The sequence below is a fragment of the Oratosquilla oratoria genome, chromosome 17 (assembly GCF_046742065.1).
Source record: "Oratosquilla oratoria isolate Oo_2021 chromosome 17, ASM4674206v1, whole genome shotgun sequence".
Taxonomy (NCBI): Eukaryota; Metazoa; Arthropoda; class Malacostraca; order Stomatopoda; family Squillidae; genus Oratosquilla; species Oratosquilla oratoria.
Genome location: NC_134793.1, coordinates 19,186,638 through 19,211,067, shown reverse-complemented (window position 1 = coordinate 19,211,067; position 24,430 = coordinate 19,186,638). Strand labels below are relative to the sequence as shown.

The window sequence follows — 24,430 nt, the reverse complement described above, 5'->3', positions numbered from 1 at the left end:
TACTCAAACGAAGTAGCAAAAGCAAGTAGCATACGAGCGAGAAATGTCCAATGTACCGGCACTTGAACTCTTGTAAGCGGCGGCACACTGGGAACTTCTCGCTAGCATGCTACTCGCTTTTGCTACTTGTTTTGCTAGCAAGCTGTGGCGTATTCGTAACATAGGGTATATTTTGCTGGTGACTTTTTGGATAGCGGTTAGAGAAAGCAATAACAATACTTCCTGCCAAACATTCTTTTGCCTCCTTGTACCATGTATCCTGATATATATACTGTGAAAGACTGTGTAACAGTACTTCAGTTGCTAATACAGATACGAAAGCTACAGAAACTGAAGAAACAGAAGGAAAAGCTGTGCCGTTACTCGCGGCTAGCGGTGTGTCATCGTTATTGTAAGGAAATGCAAGGTAATGAGATAGAGCCATTAATAAAATGTATGAATTTTCCTTAGTGGGCCATAACCAAATATCAGTTCTATTCCAGTATGACGCAATTGTATTTTTCAGTTTTTTTTTTTTTTTTTCCATTTGTAAAATATATTTTTCTCTTGAATGGTTTTGTTATGTTATGTTAAGTGATGTAGTAATGGTATGCTCGTATCGCAAGTCTCATTAAATTTTCATGTCTGCGTGATTCTCATTCACTAATACCATTTAGACTGGAAAATGAGGGTTGTGAGACTGAATTTTTCAAAGCACTAGGAGCAAAGCATATATATATATATATATATATATATATATATATATATATATATATATATATATATATATATATATATATATATATATATATTATATATATATGTGTGTGTATAAATATTTATATATATATATATATATATATATATATTATATATATACATATATATGTGTGTGTATATACATACATATATATATATATATATATATATATATAATGTATATATATATATATATATATATATATTATATATATATGTGTGTGTGTATATATATATTATATATATATATATATATATATATATATATATATATATACATACATATATATGTGTGTGTGTATATACCATATATATATATAATGTATATATATATATATATATATATATATATATACATATATATATATATATATATATATATATATATATATATATCATAATGATCGAATAACCCAAGTACTGTCCTGGAAACATGATCTATCATTTGTTTGACTAGGAAGTAATGACGTCAGTATGGATTGAAGTATAGAAAAAATACATTAATATGTATAGTGATCTGAAAGATGTAGTCCAGGTAACTGAAGAAAATTTCAAAGCAAGAGTCAAATTGCTTTTGCTGGAAAACCGGGATTATGGACCAATATGACCCATAGACACTCAAATTTATTTAAAGATTTAGAGGGGGTTAAATAACAAAATTATGAAAACACCTCCAAATAAGATGATTCACTTTAACTGATACATACAACATATTGGTAGAGACGGGGTACCGGAATAGCACTGGGAAAGAAACAAAGCTATTGCGCACAATATGCCAGGTAGTATCTAAATAAGATGATATTGTAGAGACCCAAACAGAGAGAAATATATATATAAGGATATATGTCAAAGCCAAAATAGACACTAGAAAAGGGACGGTAGAACTGGGGACAGGTTAGGTTAGGAACAACAACAAGTAAAGTAAAAAAAAAAGTGCATTTTTGGGGTTCTGGCTGAACATAAAAAAGAAAATAGCCAAACCAAAGTTAGAAGGTCAAATACACTTTGGGGAAGGGGAAGAGTATAAACTATTGGAAAATGAAATTAATATTTTAGGAGCATGGTCAAGCAAACAAATTAATGAAACCCTAGCAGAGTTAAGGCTAAAAAATGTTTAGGACAGAACATCTACATGGGCTGGAAGCCTTAACCAGAGTAAAAATCTTCATCAAGCAATCAGAAGCCTGTTTTAATAACAACCAGGATATATGCCAATGCCAAGACAGACATTAGAAAAGGGACAGTAAAACTGGGGATAGGTTAGGTTAGGAACAAGTAAAGTGCATTCTTTGGGGCTCTGGCTGAACATAAAGAAAAAAGTGGCCAAACCAAAGTTAGAAGGTCGAATCCACTTTGGGAAAGGGGGAAAGTATAAGCCATTGAAAGAAGAATTAATATTTTAGAAAGACTCATAGTCAAGCAAACAAATTAATGAAACCCTAGCAGATTTGGTAAACAATCTAACCACTAAGAATTGCAGAAGCCCACTGAAGGCTAAAGATATGTTTAGGAAAGAACACCTACATGGGCTAGAAGCCTTAACAACCATAGTAAATATCTTCATCAAGCAAGCAGAAGCCTGCTCTAATGAGCCAGGCTAGGATGGGCCAAAGTGAAGAATTACCCACAAAAGGGCTTAACAAATTATATTAACATTAACATGGCCTGGGATAAAATAGATGACTTGATTTATAACTAGACAAAAAACTTACAAGCATTCTCTCACAGGATAGTGTATAAATATGCCGTAATAAAAAGGATCTTGGCATAATTATTAGTTATGATCTTAAATTATATTAGCAGTGAATTTCTGCCTAGGACTGATTGCGCGATCTTTTGCTTTTAAAAGTCCGTCTGTCCATAATCCTGATTTCGGTTTATCCGGGTAGTGTCCGACTAATAATTTGAATCCGGACGGCCGACAAATGAATTCAAAGAACGCGCGCCTCACGTACTGCCGAAAATGCCCGATAGGTGGCGGCAGGCGGTTGTAAATAAATCCGGCCGACGCTCGTAAACCGTGTTTTGTCCAGTATCGGTGAACAATTCTGTGCATTTTTCAGTACGAATAGATGCCGTAAATATTTTAATTATGCCTCCCAAGTCTAATAAGCGTAAGCGAATGGCCCTAACTGTGGCTCAAAAACTGGAATTGATAAGACAATTAGAGAAAGGAGCTAGTGTTACGAGTGTTTGTGAGGAGTATGGTGTGGCCAAGCAAACTTTGTCTGACATTAGAAAGTCAAAAGATAAGCTGGTAGAATATTCTGCCAAGTATTGTGTGGATGCGTCTGGAAGTGAAGGTGGTAAAGGTCCACCGAGAAAAAATATTGGGACTGGAAAAGGTGCTGCATTAGATGCTGCAGTTATGAAGTGGTATATGCAGCAGCGATCAGTGGGGATGAATATCCGTGGTATAGAAAGCCTTGCAGGAGCTAGGAAGCTGGCACAGAAAATGGAAATAGAAAATTTCAGGGGGAGTGATGGCTGGCTGTGGCGATTCCGCAATCGACACAGACTTTTTAATGCAACTGTGCGGGGTGAAGCTGGTGATGCAGACACAGTCAGCATCGAAACTTTTCGAACTAAGCTGGATAAATTGATTCAAGATGAAGATTTAAGCCACTCCCAAGTGTATAACAGTGATGAGACAGGTATCTTTTGGCGTTTATTGCCCAAGAATAGTCAGATGAGAAAAGGCAAAGAAACTGTAAGGAGTAAAAAATCGAGTAAGGAGCGTCTCTCAATACTCATCTGTGCCAATGCTAGTGGTACCCACCGTCTCAAGCTTGCTGTCGTGGGTAAATCTAAGGCACCTAGAGCTCTAGAAGCCATAACTAGTGATTTACCAGTGCACTACTTCGCCTCAGGAAAGGCATGGTTTACTTCTGCCATATTCCTTGAGTGGTTCATAAAATATTTTGTGCCAGCTGTTCGTGAGCATCAGATTCACAGTTTGAAAATTGCGCCAGAGGATGTCAAAGCGCTCCTTATTTTGGATAACGCCCTAGCCCATCCCAATGAAAGTGTGCTTGTTAGTGATGATGGTCGCATTCGTGCGATGTTTATGCCTCCTAACATGACATCAGTGATACAGCCTATGGATCAGGGCATCATTTCATCACTGAAAAGGCGTTACATCACACGATATCTTGATGAGGTGTTAGTCATCCTGCAAGAAGACGACGAAGCTGAGGACACAAGAGGGGTAAAAACACTTGCCAATATAAAGTCTTATAGCATTTGTTCCGCTCTCTACAATCTTGCATACAGCTGGGATGCACTGAAGGTGTCAACACTAGCCAACTGTTGGAAAAAACTCCTGCAGGACGAAGATATAGAAGCAAATTTTGAAGGGTTTGAGGTTGAGGACATACACAGGCTGCTGCAGCGTGGTGGAGAGAGAGGTCCTAGTGTCGATGACGTCCAAGATTGGCTGGAAGAACAAGAAGATGACCCAGGGCACCAGGTGATGACTGAGGATGATATTGTGGCTTCTGTTACTAATCCTGAGGAGAACAGCAGTGAAGATGAGGATGAGGTACCAGTCAAGAAAGTTAATTTATCTACTCTGAGAACTTACATAGATGCTCTGCTGGACTACACAACATACAGCACCATTCCAGAAACCAGCTTGCATTATGGGTCTCTCAGAATGCTCAGGGAATTGATTATCAAGGAGCAGGACCAAGGTGGCCGTCAAACAAAAGTCACCAGCTTCTTCTCTCCAGTTCACTGTCTTGTGTCCCCAGGTCCAGACAGCCCTGAACCTGGCGCCTGTGGTAAATAAAACTATAGTTCTGTTGTTTTTTATCTTTTTCAGGATAATTATTTAATTTCATTTGCATTATATATATATTATGTATATATATATACATTGGTGTTATCCAGATTTTTCATTATCTGGACCGGTTTCTGCACCATTTAGTCTGGAAAAACAAAGGTCAAGTGTATATAAATCAATAGTTCATTCACATATGGAATATGCTGTACCCATATAGGTGCTGAACCTTATTAAAGACATTAACACATTGGAAAAAGTATGATGGCAAGCCATAAAAATGATTCCAAATATCAGAAATCATACAAAAATAAACTAAAACAAATTAAACTAGTTTCCCTAAAAAAATAGATTGAGGTGATTTGATGAAGGTCTTTAAGATTCTAAAGGGAATTGACAATGTCAAAAGTAACAATTTTCACACTGAATGCAAATCAGACTAGAATTAATGTCCTAAAATTTTCAGGAAGTAGATTAAATTTGGAAGTGGGTAGAAACAACTGCCAACCATGTAGTAAATTGATGGAATAAATTTCCTACAGAGGCAGTGCAATGTAGTTCAGTTTGAACTTTTATTATTCATTTAGATGAACACCTAAGCAATATGCTGTAATGTCTGCCATTTATTATATCTTAATTCATTTATATTTATAATTTATTTATTATTTATGTTTTTTATAGATTATTATTAGCTTTATTATTGATCATTCCAGCAGATGTGAAATGGGGAAGAGTATAACATTTTTTAAAGTAATAAAAAGATGTTTTGGAAAGAAAGAGAGGAAGAGGAGGTGAATCAAGTAGAGAAGAAAAGGTAAAAGGTGCAGATGGAGAGATGATAATGGAAGAGATGGCAGTAAGAGGAAGATAGGCAGAGTATTTTAGAGAGTTGCTAAATGTGAAGGAGGACAGGGAGGGAAAGGTAGTTGCAGTGGGAAGCGCTGAGAAAATGACCGTGATGAGTGAGGAAAGTGGAGGAGAAATAAGGAAAGATGAAGTGAAGGCAGTTGTCAAGATGATGAGAGCAGGTAAGGCACCTAGGTTGGGTGGGTGTCGTGCAGAATGTCTTAAAAAGAAAAGGAGGGACAGTGATAGTGGACTGGCTGGTGAGGTTATTTAATGTTTGTTTAAGAGAGGGTAGAGTGCTGGAGGACTAGAAGAGTGCCTGTATATTTCCATTTTACAAGGGAAAGGGGGACAAGTGTGAGTGTAGTAGTTTCAGAGGGGTCAGTTTGTTAAGTGTAGTTGGGAAGACTTATGGGAAGGTCTTGATTGAGAGGATTAGGAGAGAAACAGGGAGTAATTGGTGAGGAACAGTGTGGGTTTAGGACAGGTAGTGGTTGCATGGATCAGGTTTTTGTGACAAGACATATGTGAGAAAGCTTTAGGAAAAGGTAAGGATGTTTTTTGAGCCTTTATGGATTTGGAAAAGGCTTATGACGAGATAGACAGGAAGGCACTGTGGGAGGTATTGCAGATATATAGGATAGGAATAAAGCTTTTAAGAGCAGTCAAGAGTTTTTACAAGAGCAGTAGAGCTTGTGTTAGAATCAGAAATGTGAATGGTTTGAGTTAAAGGTGGGACTTCACCAAGGATGTGTTATATCACCTTGGCTGTTCAATTTATACATGGATTGGGTGGTGCAAAAGGTAAATGCAAGGGTAATGTGTTGGGAATTGGAGATGGTTAAAGAAAATGGAGAAAAGTGGGAGATAAGCCAGTTGTTGTGTGCTGATGACACTGCACTTGTGGCAAGATCAGAGGGATTGAGGAATCAACACAACTTATAACTTACCTGTTATATTTATTTAGATATATCATCCCACCATTTTTTGAGGACACCAATATTCTTGTGGAGGGGATCTGAAGGGTCCCACACCAACCTCTGCTGAATAACAGCACTTATTATTTCTTCATTGTGTCTGAGCTGGTGTAGGTGCAGATTGCTTGGTGTCCCATAAGTCTGTCCCATAAGTCACTGAGAGATTTTAATTGACATATGGCTTCACATAGTGGGAAAGGTAGTGGATAAGCTTGGAGAGAACCCATTACTTGCATCTGGTATGCCCACTGATGTTAGATAATGTGTTTGTTCTTGCCCCAGACCCACTAGGCATCCTACTACCCTTTACCCTCCCATTCAACTGCATGCAATGTGGCTGCACCCTAAGGGCCCAAGATATCTCTCTTATCAACTTCAGCTGTATTTCTTATATCTTTTCATACATGGAGAGCTGACAACAAGCAACTACCCCTCTTCTCTTACAGCTTCAGTCAGTGATAGGAATGTTACCACAGTAATCAAAATGTAACACAAACAACAGTCCAAAGTTTCTTCCCAGAGAGATCTGCAGAAAGGTCCAGTGCCTGTTGTCAGTCACTGTGGGGCTGTAGGTTTTTCATGTAGTGAAACTCAAGGCAACAATTGATTGGACATACTGTAGTTGTTCCAACAAATAATAAATTGTGAATTCCACACTTTGCTATTAGTCATTATACAACTATCCAAAATGGCTCATGATGTATACAAAAAACAGACAAGATAGTCCCATGGTCTTTATTTTAGGACCAACATTTTTACATAATATGAAAAGAAATGGTATCCTTTAATAATTTTATTTATTGATAATGATAAAACAACCTTTATTGTCCCTTACAGGCATATAAATAATTTATACTTGCAATCTCTTTCATTGGAATATAAACAAAACGGACAACATCTTGACAGTAAGTGGTAAAATTGCTTTGCTCAGTTTTGAAGTTCGTATTCACACAGTAATGGGAGCTTGATTTTTCTGAAACTCATATATCTTATACATTTGTCTATGTAGTTTCCTAGTATAGTGTTTAAAATATCTATTTCACATTGATTGTTTGGCTAGATGACTAGACACATTGGTCCTTAAAAAAGGACCATGGGCATTGTACTGCCAAAAAGTCCATTTTCTATGATGACACAGAATGCACTTTTTTTTTTTTATGGCTATTTGATAAATATTTGTAACTTTTTTATCCTTGCAGGTCATGGACTGTTCACCAGGCTTTGCTGTGAAATCCTTTTACTCACTCAAAGAAGCAATACAGCATATTGAAGAACAGCTAATTCCAGATGAAGTGGAAAGCATTGACATTACTCAGATGCCTCCAGACGTCAATGAGCTTACAGATAAAGAAGAATTAGATGACGAAATCATTGATGGTGATTGCAGAGACCCCTTGTTCTTACCACCAGAAGTGAGTGGTACTGTGGAACTATATCAGTACCATGAAGGAGGAGGACTCACCGCCTAGGAAGAAGTCATAGGTCTCACAAACAGAAAGGGTTGCATAGAGGAAAGAAAAACCGACCTACAATATAGAAAATGCCACCAATGGAGTGGAAGATAAAAGAGAGGAAATGAAAGAGAAACTTAGAGGGAAAAGTAATGTAGAATTGTTTGAACAATTTTTTACTGAAGAACTGCTAGAAATGATTGTCACTCAAAGTTATATGCTTGTCAAAATAATGTGCATGGATATGATACCACTCCTGATTGCTTACGGATGTTTTTAGGGATATTGGTATTCACTGGATACCATAGGCTACCAAGCGAACGTCAATATTGGAGCTGTGATGAAAATTTGGACACACCTATCATAAGGAATGCCATGCCAAGGAACAGGTACACAGAAATCAAGAAATATCTACATTTTGTTGATAATGAAAAGGCCTCCCAAAACAAGGACAAGAAAGCATTCAAACTAAGACCAATACAGTATATGATTATCTGAATTAGAAGTTCAAATCATTTGGCATATTTTCCAGAGAATTGTCTATTGATGAACAGGTTGTGAGGTATTATGGAAAGAATGGCCTGAAACAGTTCTTGAGAGGAAAGCTTATCTGCTTTGGATTCAAGCAGTGGATTATGTGTTGTGGAAGAACAGGATACTGCTATCAAATGGATCTCTACCAAGGCAAAGAGAAGAAAGAAATTGGAAGCATGTTCAAAGACACCCTTGGGGGAAAAGTAGTCCTGGCCATGACGCAACACCTAGATAATACGAGTGACCATGAAATTTACCTGGATAATTTCTTCATCAGTTACAAGTTGCTTGCACACATGAAAGATCTGGGTATTCGAGTCACTGGAACAACTCGTGCAAACCGAACTGCCAAGTGTTCACTGGAGAGTGACAATGACATGAAACAAAAGTCACGTGGAGTTTATGACTACACCACCCATGATCAGGTTGGGGATTGAGGCTAGTTGGCTAAATTGAGGTCTGAAGGTGTTTGGAACTGTGGGGGATGATTGGGGGGGGGAATGTACATGTTAACTATTGTCAGTGTTGATTTGTTGCCTGTGCGGATTCGAATGGATTGGATTTCTGTTGTGTTATCTGTGGTAGGGAGGAGAATTTTGGTTGTGGCACTTGTGTCCACAAAACAGATGGAGTGGTGGATCAGGGTGATGAGTCCACCGCCATTGCCGTCGGTCCGGTCTTGTCTGATGGTGGTGTAATTATGAAATGATGGTGTTTTGTGTGAGTGTCTTAGTTTTGTTTCTTGTATAATTGCAATGTGTATGTTGTGTTGTTTAAGAAAGTGTTCAAGTTCATGTTTTTTTGTGTTAATACCGTCAATGTTGTGTTGTAATATGTTGATGTGTGTTCTGTATGTGTTGTATGTTGCCATTTCGGGTTGAGGTTGGGGTGTTAATGGGGAAGGTATAGGATCTGGGTTAGAGGGGGGGGAAAGGAGAGATTGGGGACAAAGGAAGGGGAGTACTGATTGGGGATAAGGGCAAAGGGAAATTGGGAGTGGGTAAGGGTGCTGGCTGTGGTTGGGGAGGTGGGAGTGGGGTTACTGGAGGGCAGGTAGAACATGTCCAAGTGTTTGTGTATTGGTTTGTGTCAGCAAGTGTTGTACAAGTGAGGTGGGCCCAGTTTTTGCACATATTGCACTGAACTGAGCCCTTTGTCTGTCTGCTTGAAGTAATGGGTTTAGAGCATGTTGGGCATGTGCATTTTGTGGTGGGCCCAGGATTGCTCTCAACATCTCCGGCTAAAAGTAGAAGAAGAGGGGTGATCGCCGGAAAATCACCCCTCGGTGCAGAAAAAATGTAATATTGCATGTTGAGAAAAAGGATTGTGGTACTCCCCAAGGCAGACGTAGCTCCTCTTGGGGATCGGTGCCACCTTCATAGAGCCGGTGGCCAGGGCAGGTTGCTGCTGTTTGGCCCCCAACTCTTGGGGTTGGGGGGTGGTCCCACGATGTAGACGCTGTGGCTCCAGGACCCATGGGAGGAGTTGATCACCTTGACTGGCTGATCCAGAAGTACCGGATTGGTGTGAGAGGGAAGAAATGGTACTTCAACCTATTCACTAACTTGGTTGACACTGCTGTTGTAAATGCCTGGATAATCAGCACAATCATCTCAGGAACTCAAACATCTCTCCTGGACTTCAAGCGCTCCATTGTTAGGTATTATCTACCAGTCGTGGGCGTTGCGATAAGTAAAGCAATAATGCGATAAAGCGATAATATCGCTTTAACCGAAAATTTACCGCTTATCGTTTATTGCAAGACCGGAAAAAATTATCGCTTTCAAATTTCCCGCGATAAATCCAGCGATAAAGTAGAAGACGAAAAACTGTTATGGTGGGAGGTTACAGGCTCATTGTTATGCGGCAAACAGATGCGGCCAGGCGCCTGGCGGCCCGCACTTCTGTTGTCACTGTTTCTTTGAATAGCCCCCCAACTGGACGCATCTGATCTCAGCTCTGTGTTTCATTGTGCTACCAGCGATCCAAAGCTTCTTTGTGTGTTATAACTTATATATACTTAATTCTTATTGTATATTGCTATCTTAACTAAATATCTAATTAATATATATTGGTTTTATATATTTTTTGCGTTTTGAGGTGCGCCTTGCGCGTGCCTCCCGTTCGTACAAATGTCGCGTGATTTTGTGTTTTAACTTTTCCTTTTCAGGAAATTGTTTAGGTTTTTGCATTTTATATTGCGTTATTAATTAATGTCACGGCGGGCATGCTTCAGTGTTCGAGAATAGTGATTAGTGAGTGTCAAGATGTCAGGCAAGAGGACAGTGGAGGACTTTCTCCGCGTGGAGGCCAGCAGCAGTGATGTGACTCAGGAAAGGGAGTGGAACATTTCCGGGAGTTCGGGATCTGTGGACATTCCCACCATCTCCCGCTCGAGCTCCCTCATGTCCCTGGGCAGTGAGCCAGAGGACAGCTGCCCTGGCAGCCAGGCCAGTGACCAGGGAGACGTTGTGATTGCGGGTGGCTGCAGTATTTCGAGCCGGGAGCTGCAGATCATCAAAGACAAGATGGCCGCTCTGACAAACTATTACAAGTTGTCCCACGTGATCAAGTCTAAGAACGCACCAGACACTTCTTCCAAGGTCCTGGGAAAGACAATCAAGGTCTACAACTTGAAGGCCAAGTGCCAAAAGTGCTTCGCGGAGGTGTCTTTCTGGAACAACACCACTGGCAACCTGGTCTCGCACTACAAGACCAAGGTACTATTTAGAACTATTCAGTTTTCAAATGGCTAGATAACAAAATGAGCTCATAGCCAAACTATTAGTTTCATGTAAATTAAAGAACTCTTATTCTTTCAGCACACTCATGACTTGTATGAGCTGAAGGCAGCCATCAGCAGGACCAGCAGGCGCGGCCTCAAGCATCCAAGTAGAGATGACCAGCCGCAGCACCACCAGCACTCCTTAAAGGAATCTTTTGCCCAGGCAACAAGATTTACACAGGTAAAGATTTTTTATAAAAAACAAGTCTGCGATAAATGTTTTGCCAAAACGATAATAATAATGCACTAAATTTATAATTTATCGCATTATTAAAATTTATAATTTTATTTGATAAGTTGAACAATTACTTAAAATTCTGTTAATTGCTACACTTGTTACAAAATGTTATAGACATGGTAACTTTTAATTTTTTCCTTTGTGGTGCAGGATAATGGTAAGGAGGCAATAACCAAGTGGTTCGCGAGGTGCCTCATCCCACTCAGCATCACAGACCACCCAGCCACCAGGGAGATGTTCCAAGTCTTCCAGCCTGAGTTCAGGGTGCCCAGCCGCCACACCCTGACTCGCGACATCAAGGCCATGGGGGAGGAGGCAAGAGAGGAGATCAAGAGCATTCTCAAGGACCTGCCGCATGTTGCGACAACAGCAGACAGCTGGACGGCACACAACAGGTAAAGCATTTTAAAAATTCTTAAAATGTAGGAATTATATGTTAATAATTGTTGTATGTCTATGTAATCTGATTAAAAGACACACATTACATACATACAAACATATATGCAGGTCCTTCATTGGGTCGACAGTCCACTGGATCGACCCCACTGACCTGTCCAGGAAGATGGCCACCCTGGCGATCAAGGAGATCAAGGTGAGTCAAATTTAGAACATAAAAGTTGAGACTTGCATCAGAACTAATTTTAATAAAATATACTTTATTATATTATTAAACACATTAAAATAAGAAAAACTAAATGTAATAAATATTAATCTATATTTATTATATTAAGCATCTCCCACTTTAATTCATTTAATTAATATAATAAACTTGAATGTTAATGGTACTATATGTTATTAAGTTGTCTTATAATCTATCAGGTTAGCCAGACCAAGGGCATCATCGCCACCAAGCTGGACCAGGTCAACCGCGCCTTCAACATCTCGCGGAAGGTTGTCCTCACCACCACGGACAACGGGGCGAACTATGTCGCGGACTTCAGCAACTATGGCCCAGGGATTGGCGAGGCAGAGGAGGATGCCACCAACCCTGACGTCGAGGAAGTGATCAACAGCCCAGAGGACCAGGAGGAGGAGCAGGAGAGGGAGGGCCTTGACATCATCAGCGTCACCATGGCCCTTGCTGCAGCAGCTGCAGTGCAGGACTCACCCAGGCTGCCCAAGCATCAAAGATGCAGGCAAGTAAAAGCAAAGTTTATCTAAAGATTTAAGATTGTCATGCTAACTAACAAACAGTTAAAATGTATTTTTGTTTTTTAAATTACTAAAACTTTTCTTTTATTTCAGCGCGCACACTGTCAACTTGCTGGCGTCCATAGATGTCTCCCAAGTTCACCACTGGAACTATGGGAAGGCCGCCGCCCCCTTCAAGAAGACCCTAGCCAGGGCCCAGGGCCTGTGGAACCTACAGAACAGGTCCTCCACATCAGCCAACACCATCAAGCAAGTGGTAGGGAGAAAGCTTCCAACACCTGTGGTCACAAGGTGAGCCAAAAGACATTTTTGTTCAAATAATTTTAGATATTTTGATAAATTAATTTTAAATATTTTATACTTTTATTTAAATATTTTTACAAGTAACAAGACAAAACTATTTCTTGGTCTGTTTGTTTTCTTTTTGTCCATGTCCTTCATGTTGCTCACTTTGCCCAACAGGTGGAACTCACTGTATGATGCCTGCAGTGTGCTGCTGCAGTGCGTCATGGACGACGACGCCCGCTTGGAAGCAGTGAACGAGGTTTTGAGGAATGAGGGTGGCACCAACAGGAACAGGACCTCCTACTATGGCTTCGATGACCAGGACAAGCAGGTAAAGTCACAAAGCAGTTAGATGTGAACTTTTATCTTTCTTTTAGATACAGTTCTGTTGTTACCATTTTTGCCTTATTTTGAGACTTTGTTTTGCCATCAGGTACTGCAGGAGTACTGCAAGGTCATGAAGCCACTTGCCAACTGCCTGGACCGCCTACAGACTGAGGAGAACGCATACCTGGGAGTATTGCTGCCCACCCTCACCCTCATGAGAGTGGCGCTGGAGCGCATGGAGGAAGCTCGAGGGGACCAGGCCCTCACCTACGCCAAGCCCTTGGTGCGCACCCTCCTGCGACAGGAGGGCAACAAGGGAGGATTTAACAACAGGTACAAACAACCTAACCTATGACATTAAAAAAAATAATTAATTCTTTGTTTAATTTTTGCGGCGCTAAAAGTTTAACCTTTTAACCAAACTATAACTATTACTTTGCTTTACAGGTTCAGCGCCATGTTCAAAGACCTGGACCTGCTGATGGCATCTGCCCTGCATCCCAACTATGGCATGACCATATTTAACTCTGTGGCCCCCAACATGAAGGAAGAAATCTTCCAGAGGATTGTGAAGGAGATGAAGGCGCTCATCAGGCAAGAGACAGAAGAGAGAGACAACAGCCAAGACATGGAGGAGCATGAGGAGGTCAGCGCCGACCCATTTGCAGAGCTGTGTGACACAACCCAGGCTGACCAGGAGGACAACCTGGAAGAGGACATCAAGAAGGAGCTGCTGGCTTGGAAGAGGAGCAAGGAGGTAATAAGACTATTGTGCTTAAAACTTATTGCTTTGTTCTTACATACTAGCAAATGTAATGTTGCGATAAAATGTTGCGATAATTGCGCTAACAAATGTAATATTGCGATAATAGGAAAAGGAGCTGGGAGATAGGGTTGATGAAAGAATATTAGGATGGTTTGGACACATGGAAAGAATGAGTGAAGAAAGACTAGTAAAAGAGGTATGGAAGGCAGATGTGGAGGGAGTGAACATGAAGGGACGTCCTAGGATGAGGTGGATGGATGGGGTGAAGGGGACTTTGGGGAAGAGGGGAATGTCTGTTGAGGAAGGACGGGAGAGGACAGAAGACAGGGGTGAATGGAGAATGGTTGTATATGGATGATGTTGTGATTGCATGAGGTGGAATGGGCGGGGAGATGGGGGGTGAGGTAGTATGTGTGAGCAAAATTTGACGCAGCCCGAAGGGATTTCTCCCCGTCCTCTCCTTTTATGCAATGGGGGACAGAGAGGGGGGGTCGCCGATTTAATGAAGCGGCCTTGCTGTGGATGTGCTGTGTCTTGCGACACTGCTTCTGACCCAGGGCAGTGGACAAGGTGCAGGGATGACCCGTCATCCAGGAGGTGCTCAGATAAGAGGGAGGGTGGAGGGGTGTGGAGTGTATTCAGGGATGGAATGGGTGGAAATGATTTTATGCCTTTCCCTTTTTGGCTACCTCCCTTGTAAGGGGAAAAAAGCCATGGTATATGTATGTATATGTAAATATTTGTAATTGTTGCAGGCAACAGTTAAGAAGTCGCACTTCCCAGCAAAGTATAGGGACCAGTGGGTGACCCTCTTCATTAAGTACAACACTGGGATCCCAAGCTCAGCAGCAGTGGAGCGATTATTCAGCACAGCTGGGGATGTCCTGAGGCCAAAGAGGGCGTGCCTCAGTGAGGACAACTTTGAGGACCTGGTGTTTCTGAAGGGAAACCTCCACCTCCTCAAGCAGAAGTTCAAGGTGCCAAGGCGGGTGGATGAGGAGGATGAGGAGATGTTTTAAATTGTTGTATTTGTGTTTGTGATGCTGTGCTGTGATAGTTTTGTTAATTTGTCTACATTAAATGTTGTTATAAAGTAATAAAATGTTAATTTCGGGTCCTTTAGTCTTTTATTAAGTAATATATGGTGTTTTAAGTGTAAAAAAGAGGTTTTTAAATGCATAAGTAGCAAAAATAGAGTATTTTTGGATTTATCGCAGGATTTATCGCTTTAAGGTATCGTGGAAATTTATCGCTTTATCGTTATAGGACTTAGCAGAAAAATTTATCGCTTTGTCGTTATCGCTTTATCGCAAAATTTATCGCTGCCCACCACTGTTATCTACAGATGACCTCTCCTTCAAAACCTAAGCACCCAGGGCAAGTGAAGAAGATGACTGGGAAAGTGCTTCATGATGTACGATTTGATGGTACAGGACACCAACTTGAAAGAACAGAGGGAGGAAAACAAATGAAATGTGCACAGTGTAAGAAGAAAGTCAGCAAGCAGTGTGTGAATTGCAATGTTGGACTACACATGGGAGACTGTGAGAATCGGTGGCATACCTACAATGGAAATGGTACATAACAACCTTATGTATGCTTATACATAATGTACATATTATGTATATTATACCCATGGCATTCAGAAAGTTGGATGGAAATTGTTTACTTTGATACAAGTCTTAGGGTGAAGGTTGTAATTTTTTTTTTTTTTTTTTTTCTGGTGCCTATGGTCCTAAAATAAGGACTTAACTATATAAATGTATATTGACTATGAATGAGGATTTTTCAATTTTATGTGCAATTATGTTTTTCTTGCAATAAAAACTACCAAAAAATATAAGAATTTAATTGAAAAAATTGGGCTCTAATGGATTAACCAGCATGGTTCATTATATATACAAAAAATAGACAATATAGTAATTTTTAAATTTTCCAGATCATCCAATGAAGGCTCAACTCAACCATGGAGTGGTCTCATCACAGTTCAAATGGTCCACAAAATCATCAACAGAAATGTCTATTGAAGAGGAGGAGGCTAGTGAGCAAGTAAGACTACTTTTCACACTTGCATTTGACCTGTCACCATCATCTTTCCTTGTATATCTTATCACTTAATTCTTGTCCATATTTGCTTTTCTCTCCCCTTTCTTTACATTCCTTGGAAAGTTTGATAATTTATGCACAAATTAAGTGATGGTAAAGAAAAAATGGAATTTGTTAATTTGAAAATAATCTGAATGTTCTTCAGTTATGAAGTAGTTTCATAAAGTGGTTGTAACAATAGGTTTGCTGTAAATCCTGACATTATGTTATGTATATTTCAGGTTGAAATGACCACCAAAAGAAAAATTGCTGACTTTGGGGGCTCTGTCCACACCAGTATTCTTCCATTCAAATGCTCTCCCCATTCTGGGGAGCAGACAGTTCAGGAACTTAGGGAAAGGCCCAGTAGTACTTCTAACAAGGGCAAGTGCTCAAAGAGGGTGCAAAAGTCAAAATCAAAACAGATGGGTGCTCAAAGAGAATCCAAAGATAATTTTCCTTTCATCCATGTGGATATGGAGCATTTTGTCAAAGAGGAGCTTAATGGTAATGATTTAGTGATTAAAGAACATGATGTTGGTGAAGATTTCTTGAAGGAGGAGATGGATGGCATGGATGAAGTTGTTGTAAAGGAGGAGAAGAATATTGATGAATCCCTGATGGATGAGGATGAATTTCATGTCAAAGTAGAAGATGGTAGTCTTGATTGTGTTGTGAAGGAAGAAATTTAGATTGATGAAAGATTGAAAGAGGAACCAGGTGGAATTCCAGCTGAAGATTATAATGGAAAGAAGATTAAGGAATGGTGTACAGAGGAATGCATCATCAAACAAGAATTTGTGGAAGAACTGTGAATTAGTGAAAATTAGAGACTGGTTAGGTTCATTGACTTGAAAGGGGCCATTGGCAGATATCTGCTAGTGGTGGTCCTGCAAGACATATGACAGAGAGAACTCTCTCCCTTCTGCCCATTTACAAAACTCGCCAATCCTTTTACCACTCTCAAGAGGTGCAGCCCTAAGGAACAGGCATTTGGTCCCTCTACTGGGCCCAAGAATAACCAAAATCCGTGTTTGTGAGTGATTTTAAAATGTTTATGTTCTTGTTTATTTTCACTGTAAGATGGCTAATGTGGAGGCTGAAAGTCATTACAGTAGTAAAAAAAAAAATGACTTTTTTTTTTTTCAATGGATGGTTTAGTCACTGGTTGTCATTTCTCTGTATGTAAAAAAGACCATAAAATCAAGGATTCTGCAAAAGACCATAAGGCCTACATTAGGCAGGTCCTTGTCCATTACCATCTATTATGCCTATTCCTAAGGTTTATCTAACCCTCTTAAAACAACCAATACTTCCACTGTTCACTACATGGTTACTAAGTCTGCTCCACTTTTGGTAAACCAGTTCTTGACTATGTCATCCCTAAATCTAAATTTGTCCAAATTAAATGGTTATCATGCTAAGGAAGCTCATTGCCTTTACCATAGCATCTTCATTTTCACTATTACTCCCTGGTGGTAGTACCTATTTTTCATACACTGTATGAAAATGCATGGGTATCTCCACTTGCTCCACATAAAAGTATTTTTTTTTTCATTTATTTATTTATTATTTGTTTATTTATTCAGGAATGGAATGGGTGGAAATGATTTTATGCCTTTCCCTTTTTGGCTACCTCCCTTGTAAGGGGGAAAAAGCCTTGGTATATGTATGTATGTATGTTTATTTATTTAGTTTTAGTTTATAAAATGCCAATGGATGAATATGTCTGCTTCTTGCTGTGGAATGATTAAGAAATCAAAACACATGAAGCATGTGGGGATCATGGACTGATCCTGCATGTAGGCAGGCAGATATGACATCCAATAGAAATGAGTACTTTGGTTGGTCTAAGTAACTCATAGAGTTCAGTGGAAATTGGGATTGGGTTTCCAGGGAGATTTTCCCAGTGATATATTCACCTATGCAAGTACAATTTATGTAGAAATAATTATCTCACTGCCAAGTTACATCCGCAATGACACTGCTTTCACATCAATCACAAACTCTTGGTGTGGGAATGAAAACAGCATCTATGATAATACTAGATTTTGTTCTTCATTGGTTCCAAAAGTAAACACTGTATCTTCATAACCCAATATGGTGGCTGCTGACTTACTGACAGCCAAACGGTGAAACACAATACATCTACATTTTCTATACGTACTATTTCATACATAGAGAGGCAGAAAGGAGAAATATAAATGTGTTTGAGATGAAATGTCTGAGAAGTATGAAAAGGTTACAAAGTTGGATAGAGTAAGAAATGAGGAGAGCAGGGGTAGAAAAGGAGAAGGCAGATAGAGCTAATAAAAAATCTTGGGATGGTTTGAGGTGTGGAAGGGAGAAGTGGATGGAGTGAACTTGAGGGGATGAGATGGATGGGGTGAAAGGGTTTTGAGTAAGAGGGGAATGTCTGTTGAACAGGGAATGGAGAGGGCAGCAGATAGGGGTGAGTGGAGATGGCTGTGTATAAAATAATGATACTTGATGCAAGGAAGGTAAGGGACAGGGGGTGGGGGAGAGTGAGGAGTGGTTGTGTGTGGATGATAGTTTGACACAGTCTGAAGGGATTTCTCCCTGTATCCTATTTTCCACATGAGGGGATGGGAAGGGATGGTCACCGATTAAGGGGGTACGCGACACCTGGAGGTCATTTTCTAAAATATTTAGAGTAAAGAGCTGAAACTTCTCAGGTAAATAGGTATCCATATTGCTTACATTTTAGGTGAAGCAGAATGATGTATGTACACATGTACATATGTACACATGTACATATGTACGTATACCAGTAGCGACATTTAAAAGTGCACAGCACCATAATACGTGGACCAATTTGTTTTATATTTTGGCTATGATTAGTCAGTAGGCACACCTAGGGCCGGTCATTGAGTAATTGAACAATTTCCTTTATACTTTTGCATACAGGCATTTCAATTTTAATGGCTGGCAAAAATCGTGAAAAATACAATTTTTTTGCTCTTGTTTCCATTATTACTCCGAACTCTTTCATTCTATTCAAAATATTCAAACGATCGGCCCTAGCAGTTACTAAAAGTAATATTCCCTGTAAGTTTCATCTAAATCTAATGTATATTAGATTTTTTATGATTAAAAAAATGTAGAAAAATATCGAACGGAGATATGGCAACTTGAAATATGAATATATCTGTAACTTGCTTATAGTTTCACCAATTTGACTGATTTTTTCATGGCTTAATTCTTATTATATAATAAGTAAGTACAGTAAAAATTATCAACATATTTTAATTATAAGTACTTTAAATACTGAAAAACTAAAGTATAAGTATGTCACAGTAGTGACGACGCACAGACGACAACATCATATAATTTGCTTTTTTGTACCTTTGGCGGTTTCTTCATATGAAACCTCTCTGCTGGGGGTCTTCAGGGTATCTAAATCATTGGAAAGAGGTTTATTTTCCAGTAGTGGGCACCTTCTCTTTCCTCATCAGATTCCCCTCGCCAATCTATGTTGGTAGGGCACCCCCTCCAGCATCATATGATGTCCCTTCTTCTTTCTTCTTCCTGTATAGCCTTGATCTTTTTCCTCTTGCTTTCTTCTTTGGATTTAATCTTCCTCTTTGAATTGTTTAGTCTAATGTTGTCCTTTACCTCTGTCACCGTCACAGAGGTGCAGGTGAGGGCGGTGGTGGAGTGAGAGGTGGTGAGATCTTTAGTCGTCTTTGACTGCTTGCCATCTTTGACTGCTGTTTTTTGTCATTGTGATGTTCTTTTGTTCTTTTTGCTACCCATGATGACTGTACTAAAGAGTAATATGTACTAGCTAAAGTAATAGATTGCAATGAGAGCTCATGAGACATGCGTACTTCCCTTTTCAGAGTTAGCCGGTAACTAACGCTTAGTTTCGCACAAAGTTGGCGAAATATTCTCCCTCCACCTTCCTCCCTTCCCCTCCACAATCGTATTGGCCGTTGATACACTGGGCGAGTGTAAATTCAATAAAATTTCAACGTTATTCGCTGCGCCTGAAGGTCCTAAGTGGCACGCCTCCTTCTAGTGTGGGTTGCGCCTTTAAATCTGTCCCTTTAATCCTCACCCAGGACCTTTAAATTGCGCGCGCGGCTGGAAAATTATTTGTCGGGATTTATTTCTAAGTGGTATACGAACATTTTGAACACAGTTTTGAAAAATGCCATATCTTGACCAAATTCACCCCCCCAGGTGTCGCGTACCCCCTTAAGTGAAGTGGCCTTGCTGTGGATGTACTGTGTTTTGCTGCATTGCTTCATGCCCAGGTCAGTGGGCAGGACATTAGGATGGCCCACCACCCATGAGGAGCTAAGATGAGAGGAAGGAAAGGGTGGTGAAGGGGAGTGGGATGGGTGGGAGTGGGTACGTGCCTTTGACTTGACTACCTCCCTTGCAAGAGGGAAAAAGCTCTTGGTGTATAGGTAGATGACCCTTCATCCATGAGGAGCTAAGATGAGAGGGAAATGAGGGTGGTGGATGGGAGTGGATGCATGCCTTTTCACTTGGCCACCTCCCTTATAAAGGGCAAAAAAAGCCCATGATATATAGATAGAAAGATTTCATACATAACACATCATATTACATGTATCATATTGATGCCTATCACTTCCTTCCCCATTACAAAATAAAGCAAAATTTATAGGCCTAATCTTTCTACTGGAACCCTTCTGACTACATGAGTGAGAAGGAATCTGTACAAGTGTTTCTCATCCAGTTTGGGATGAAGTTGGTTTTGATGTGCCAAAAACGACTCATCCAAAAGGATTGTTATCGTACAAAGGAAGTTCATTGATATCACTCTAACATCTTCAGTAGTTTCACTATTACTCCCTGGTAGTAGTACCTATATTTTTCATACATTGTATTAAAACAAATGGCTATCTGCACATTATTATTATTTTTTTTTTATTATTATTTTTTTCTCCTCCAGTAGGTGATAAAATGCCATTGAATGGATATGTCTACTTTTTGCTGTGAAATTCTTAAGAAATAGAAATGTATTGAGCATTAGGGGATCACAGACTGATTGTGCATGTCAACAGGCAGATATGACATCAAATAGATTTGAGTACTTTGGTTGTGATATTAACTCATTGAGCTAGTGGAAATTGGGATAAGGTTTCCAGGGAGGTTCTCCCACCTACACCGTGGGGAATAGAATCACAGTGATGTGATCATTCTTAAATGAGAATGAGATCCATGCTATCAGACATCAAATATATTGTCAAAATTCCAGGAGACATTGGCACCATGTTGGTGGTGAGAAACTAAGAGCAAACAATTACAATGATGCCATCTTTATGTGACATTCACTCACTACAGGACAACACTTTACCCCTTTACCCTTCCGCCCAGGACCACTTCAGGATAGGGTATTTTTAACCCAGAAGAAAAGTAAATCTCTTATGTCTACAACTTGATAGTTTTCATTTCTGTGAATAAGATATACCAAGAAGTTAAGTTTCTCTGGTATGCAAAGACCAAATGAATGCAACATGTCATTGAATGTTCAGGAGTCACACATGTTCTTTTATTGCATTGAAAGTAGGTGTTATGTTACACTATTTTTATATGAGTGTTAGTGGGTATCATGATGGTAAAGGGAGAAAGTAATATCTTTGCCAGGCAGTGTGGTAACAAGAATACCTGTATATATTGTTTCAAATCAGTTCAGTGCCTGATTGATGTAACTATAAACAAAGTTAAAAAAGAAATGTTTTGTGCAGCATTTGTTTGTTGTACATTTGTCTTACTTATGTCTTTGTTTATTCAAATAAAGTCTACCTGTGATAATGGAATTCTTTGTAGTCTTGGAAGTACATACCCTTTATCCTTTATAAGGAAAGGCTCAGTCAAAGCTTACACCAACATCATAACAAATTGAGTTCACCCCTCCTATCATGGCACCACGGGGGGGGGGGGGGTGAAGGGTTGATAATAATGATATATCTATCTTTTGTGTCTTGTTGCACTGCCGATCCAGACAGTGGGATGGCCCTTCATATACAAGGAGCAGAGATTTTTTCAAGAGGGAAACAAATGGGTGGAGGGTGGGTGAATGCCTTTGCTGGCTACCTCCCTTGAGAAAGGGAAGAAAACTTTTATCATATAAGTTAGGCTTATAGTCTGCCCCACATTAGGCAGCCAGTTAGGCTGGTTGAAGGCAAACTTTTGTGGAGAGTGGGATTTATCTAACAATATTGGGTGCCAATGGGAAGGGGGGGGAGGAATAAGACTGTGAGGGAGGTGACAACTGTGTTTTAAGTCATGTTCCCAGGCAATCTGCTTGCAAGGATGGGGGGAGGAGGTGAGAAAGCAAAGAGCAGCAAGCCAGGCTCACATATGATGCTCTAAGGCAGCGTTTCTCAACCTGGGGTGCTAGCACCCCCAGGGGGTTTCTGAAATCAATTTCAGGGGGTGCTGGGGAAGGTCACATACATCTTTATCTTTATAGTAACCAGGTGTTAGCCAATGGTAGGGGGTGCTGGACTGTTTAGGCCTGACCAAAAGGGGTGCTGAGGTCGAAAAAGGTTAAGAAACGCTGCTCTAAGCCAATCTGCTTGCAAAGGGGGAGGGGTGAGAAAGCAGGAGCAGCAAGCCAGGCACAAGAATGCTGCTCTGAGGCGATCTGAATCTTCAGCATTGCCCATCCTTTATATATGTGGGCAGGTCACGACCCGTGCTCCTAATTGTCGTGAGGTCAAGTGTGAGGAGAGGAAAGTCGGGGGCAAAACATTCTAAGGCTGCTGACTCGCGTAAAATATATGAGGCAGGTATCTCACATGAGTTCCTTCAAGGGGGCTTTGTGGTGTCTCATGTGGCATTGGTTCGTCATCCAGCTGGCCCTACGCCGGTTGGCTCTGTGTAGCGTGCAGTTATATTAAGAGGCGGTCAGGGTCGAAGGATTGGGGAGAGAAGGTTGATGAAGGCACGCTCGCGATGATACGTGACGTACAACGGATGAAACATGATGATCGAGTAAGAGGACAGTGGAACGCACTACAACAGGGCCCAGGTGTAGTGTGATGCGATGCTAGCAGCATAACAAGCGGCGTCGCCTTGGAGTTAGGATGCATGGTAGTCGAAGATGGAGCGTGGCAGCGAAAAAATTATGACTACCATCACATCAACGTAACGGAGTTGGACGCGGTTATAAAAGGAGTCGATTTGGCGCTGAAATTGGGGGTACGAGAGATCGAAATTAGGACTGACTCAGCCACAGTAGCGAGGTGGATGAACTCAGTGCTGACGGCTGAGAAGAGAATACGCACGAAAGGGGCTGCAGAGGTTCTTGTGAAGCGTCATCTTGGTATCTTGAGTGAACTAATAGGCGAGTTCAGTGTGAAGATGAGCATGACCCAGGTGCCGTCGGGAATGATCAAAGCGGATGCGTTAACCAGAGTGAAGAAAATCTGGCTGAAAGTGCCGGAAGAACAAGACAAGAAGTTTAGAGTGTGCGCTGTAGGGTCCCTTTGCGCGAAAAGGTTGCATGGAACTCATCACCTAGGTGTCGATAGGTCATTGTTCTTGGCAAGGAAAGTTGACCAAATATAACGAGGGAAGAAGTCCTGCAGGCGGTGACAGCGTGCGTCCGATGTCAGTCAATAGACCCCACCCCCAGACCGCACGCGGCATGGGAACTGAGCGTAGAAGAAAACTGGAGGAGGCTGGCAGTTGATGTAACCCACTATCGGCGGGGCATGTACCCATCGATGGTTGACTGCGGCCCGGGACACTTCGCCGTCTGGCGGGAGCAAAAGACGGAGACGGGAAAGAAAATTGCACGGGTGATAAGATATTTCTGGGACGGGGTCCAGTGGATGAAGTCCTGATGGATAATAGCGCCGCAGTTCGGTTGAGGGTGCCGAAAGAAATGCTCGACAAGTGGAACAGAAAACGTTTCTTTCGGGCTGCTTACCGGCCGAGCGTAAATGGAATAGTAGAACGATACCATCGCACGATTAAATTCATCGCCGAGAGGGCGCTAATACCACCCAAAGAGGCAGTCTTCTGGTATAACATGTCCCCTGGGTCAGGCCAAGACGAAGGCTTGGTTCCACAGTGAGCCTAATTTAAATATGATTGGCGAAATCCCCGGGTAGGGCTGAGGTTACTAGCCAGTACTGAAGAAGACCCCACCTCAATACAGGTGGGGGAGGAGGTATGGGTGAGGCCAAAGGATGGTAAGTGCACGTCACAGTGGACGAGGGGGATCGTAACGGAGGTAAATTCGCGGAACAACGTCTCTGTCGATGGAGTGCCGCGACACATCTTGGATCTTCATTGTGTGATGAGTGATGGAGAAAATGAGGAAGAAAGTCACGACGTGGTAGTGAACGAGGGAGCGGCATTCCGGAGGCCCCAGCGCGACAGACATCCTCCAAGATGGCTGAAGGACTACGAAGTAGGAAATGGAGGAGACTAAGAAGACGAAGAATAGGGTGATTTCG

The 24,430-nt window shown here is 40.8% G+C and overlaps 1 protein-coding gene across 4 annotated transcripts; it reads left to right on the top strand.

Moving 5' to 3' along the window:
* Window positions 1–47: 47 nt before the first annotated feature.
* LOC143034478 (uncharacterized) lies at window positions 48–18,591 on the top strand. 4 transcript variants are annotated; one of them, XM_076200582.1, is made up of 14 exons: window positions 48–165; window positions 10,498–11,047; window positions 11,150–11,293; window positions 11,501–11,745; window positions 11,858–11,942; window positions 12,170–12,486; window positions 12,596–12,793; window positions 12,965–13,118; window positions 13,221–13,447; window positions 13,562–13,871; window positions 14,636–14,857; window positions 15,226–15,457; window positions 15,820–15,929; window positions 16,208–18,591. In XM_076200582.1, the coding sequence occupies exons 2-14, from the start codon at window positions 10,595–10,597 to the stop codon at window positions 16,655–16,657; spliced, it is 3,147 nt and encodes a 1,048-aa protein (XP_076056697.1). In that variant the 5' UTR covers window positions 48–165; window positions 10,498–10,594; the 3' UTR covers window positions 16,658–18,591. The 4 variants fall into 4 exon arrangements, 3 of the variants coding, with proteins under 3 accessions (XP_076056697.1, XP_076056696.1, XP_076056695.1); XM_076200581.1 differs by lacking the exon at window positions 48–165 and adding an exon at window positions 290–406; XM_076200580.1 differs by lacking the exon at window positions 48–165 and adding an exon at window positions 8,642–8,752.
* Window positions 18,592–24,430: the final 5,839 nt, after the last annotated feature.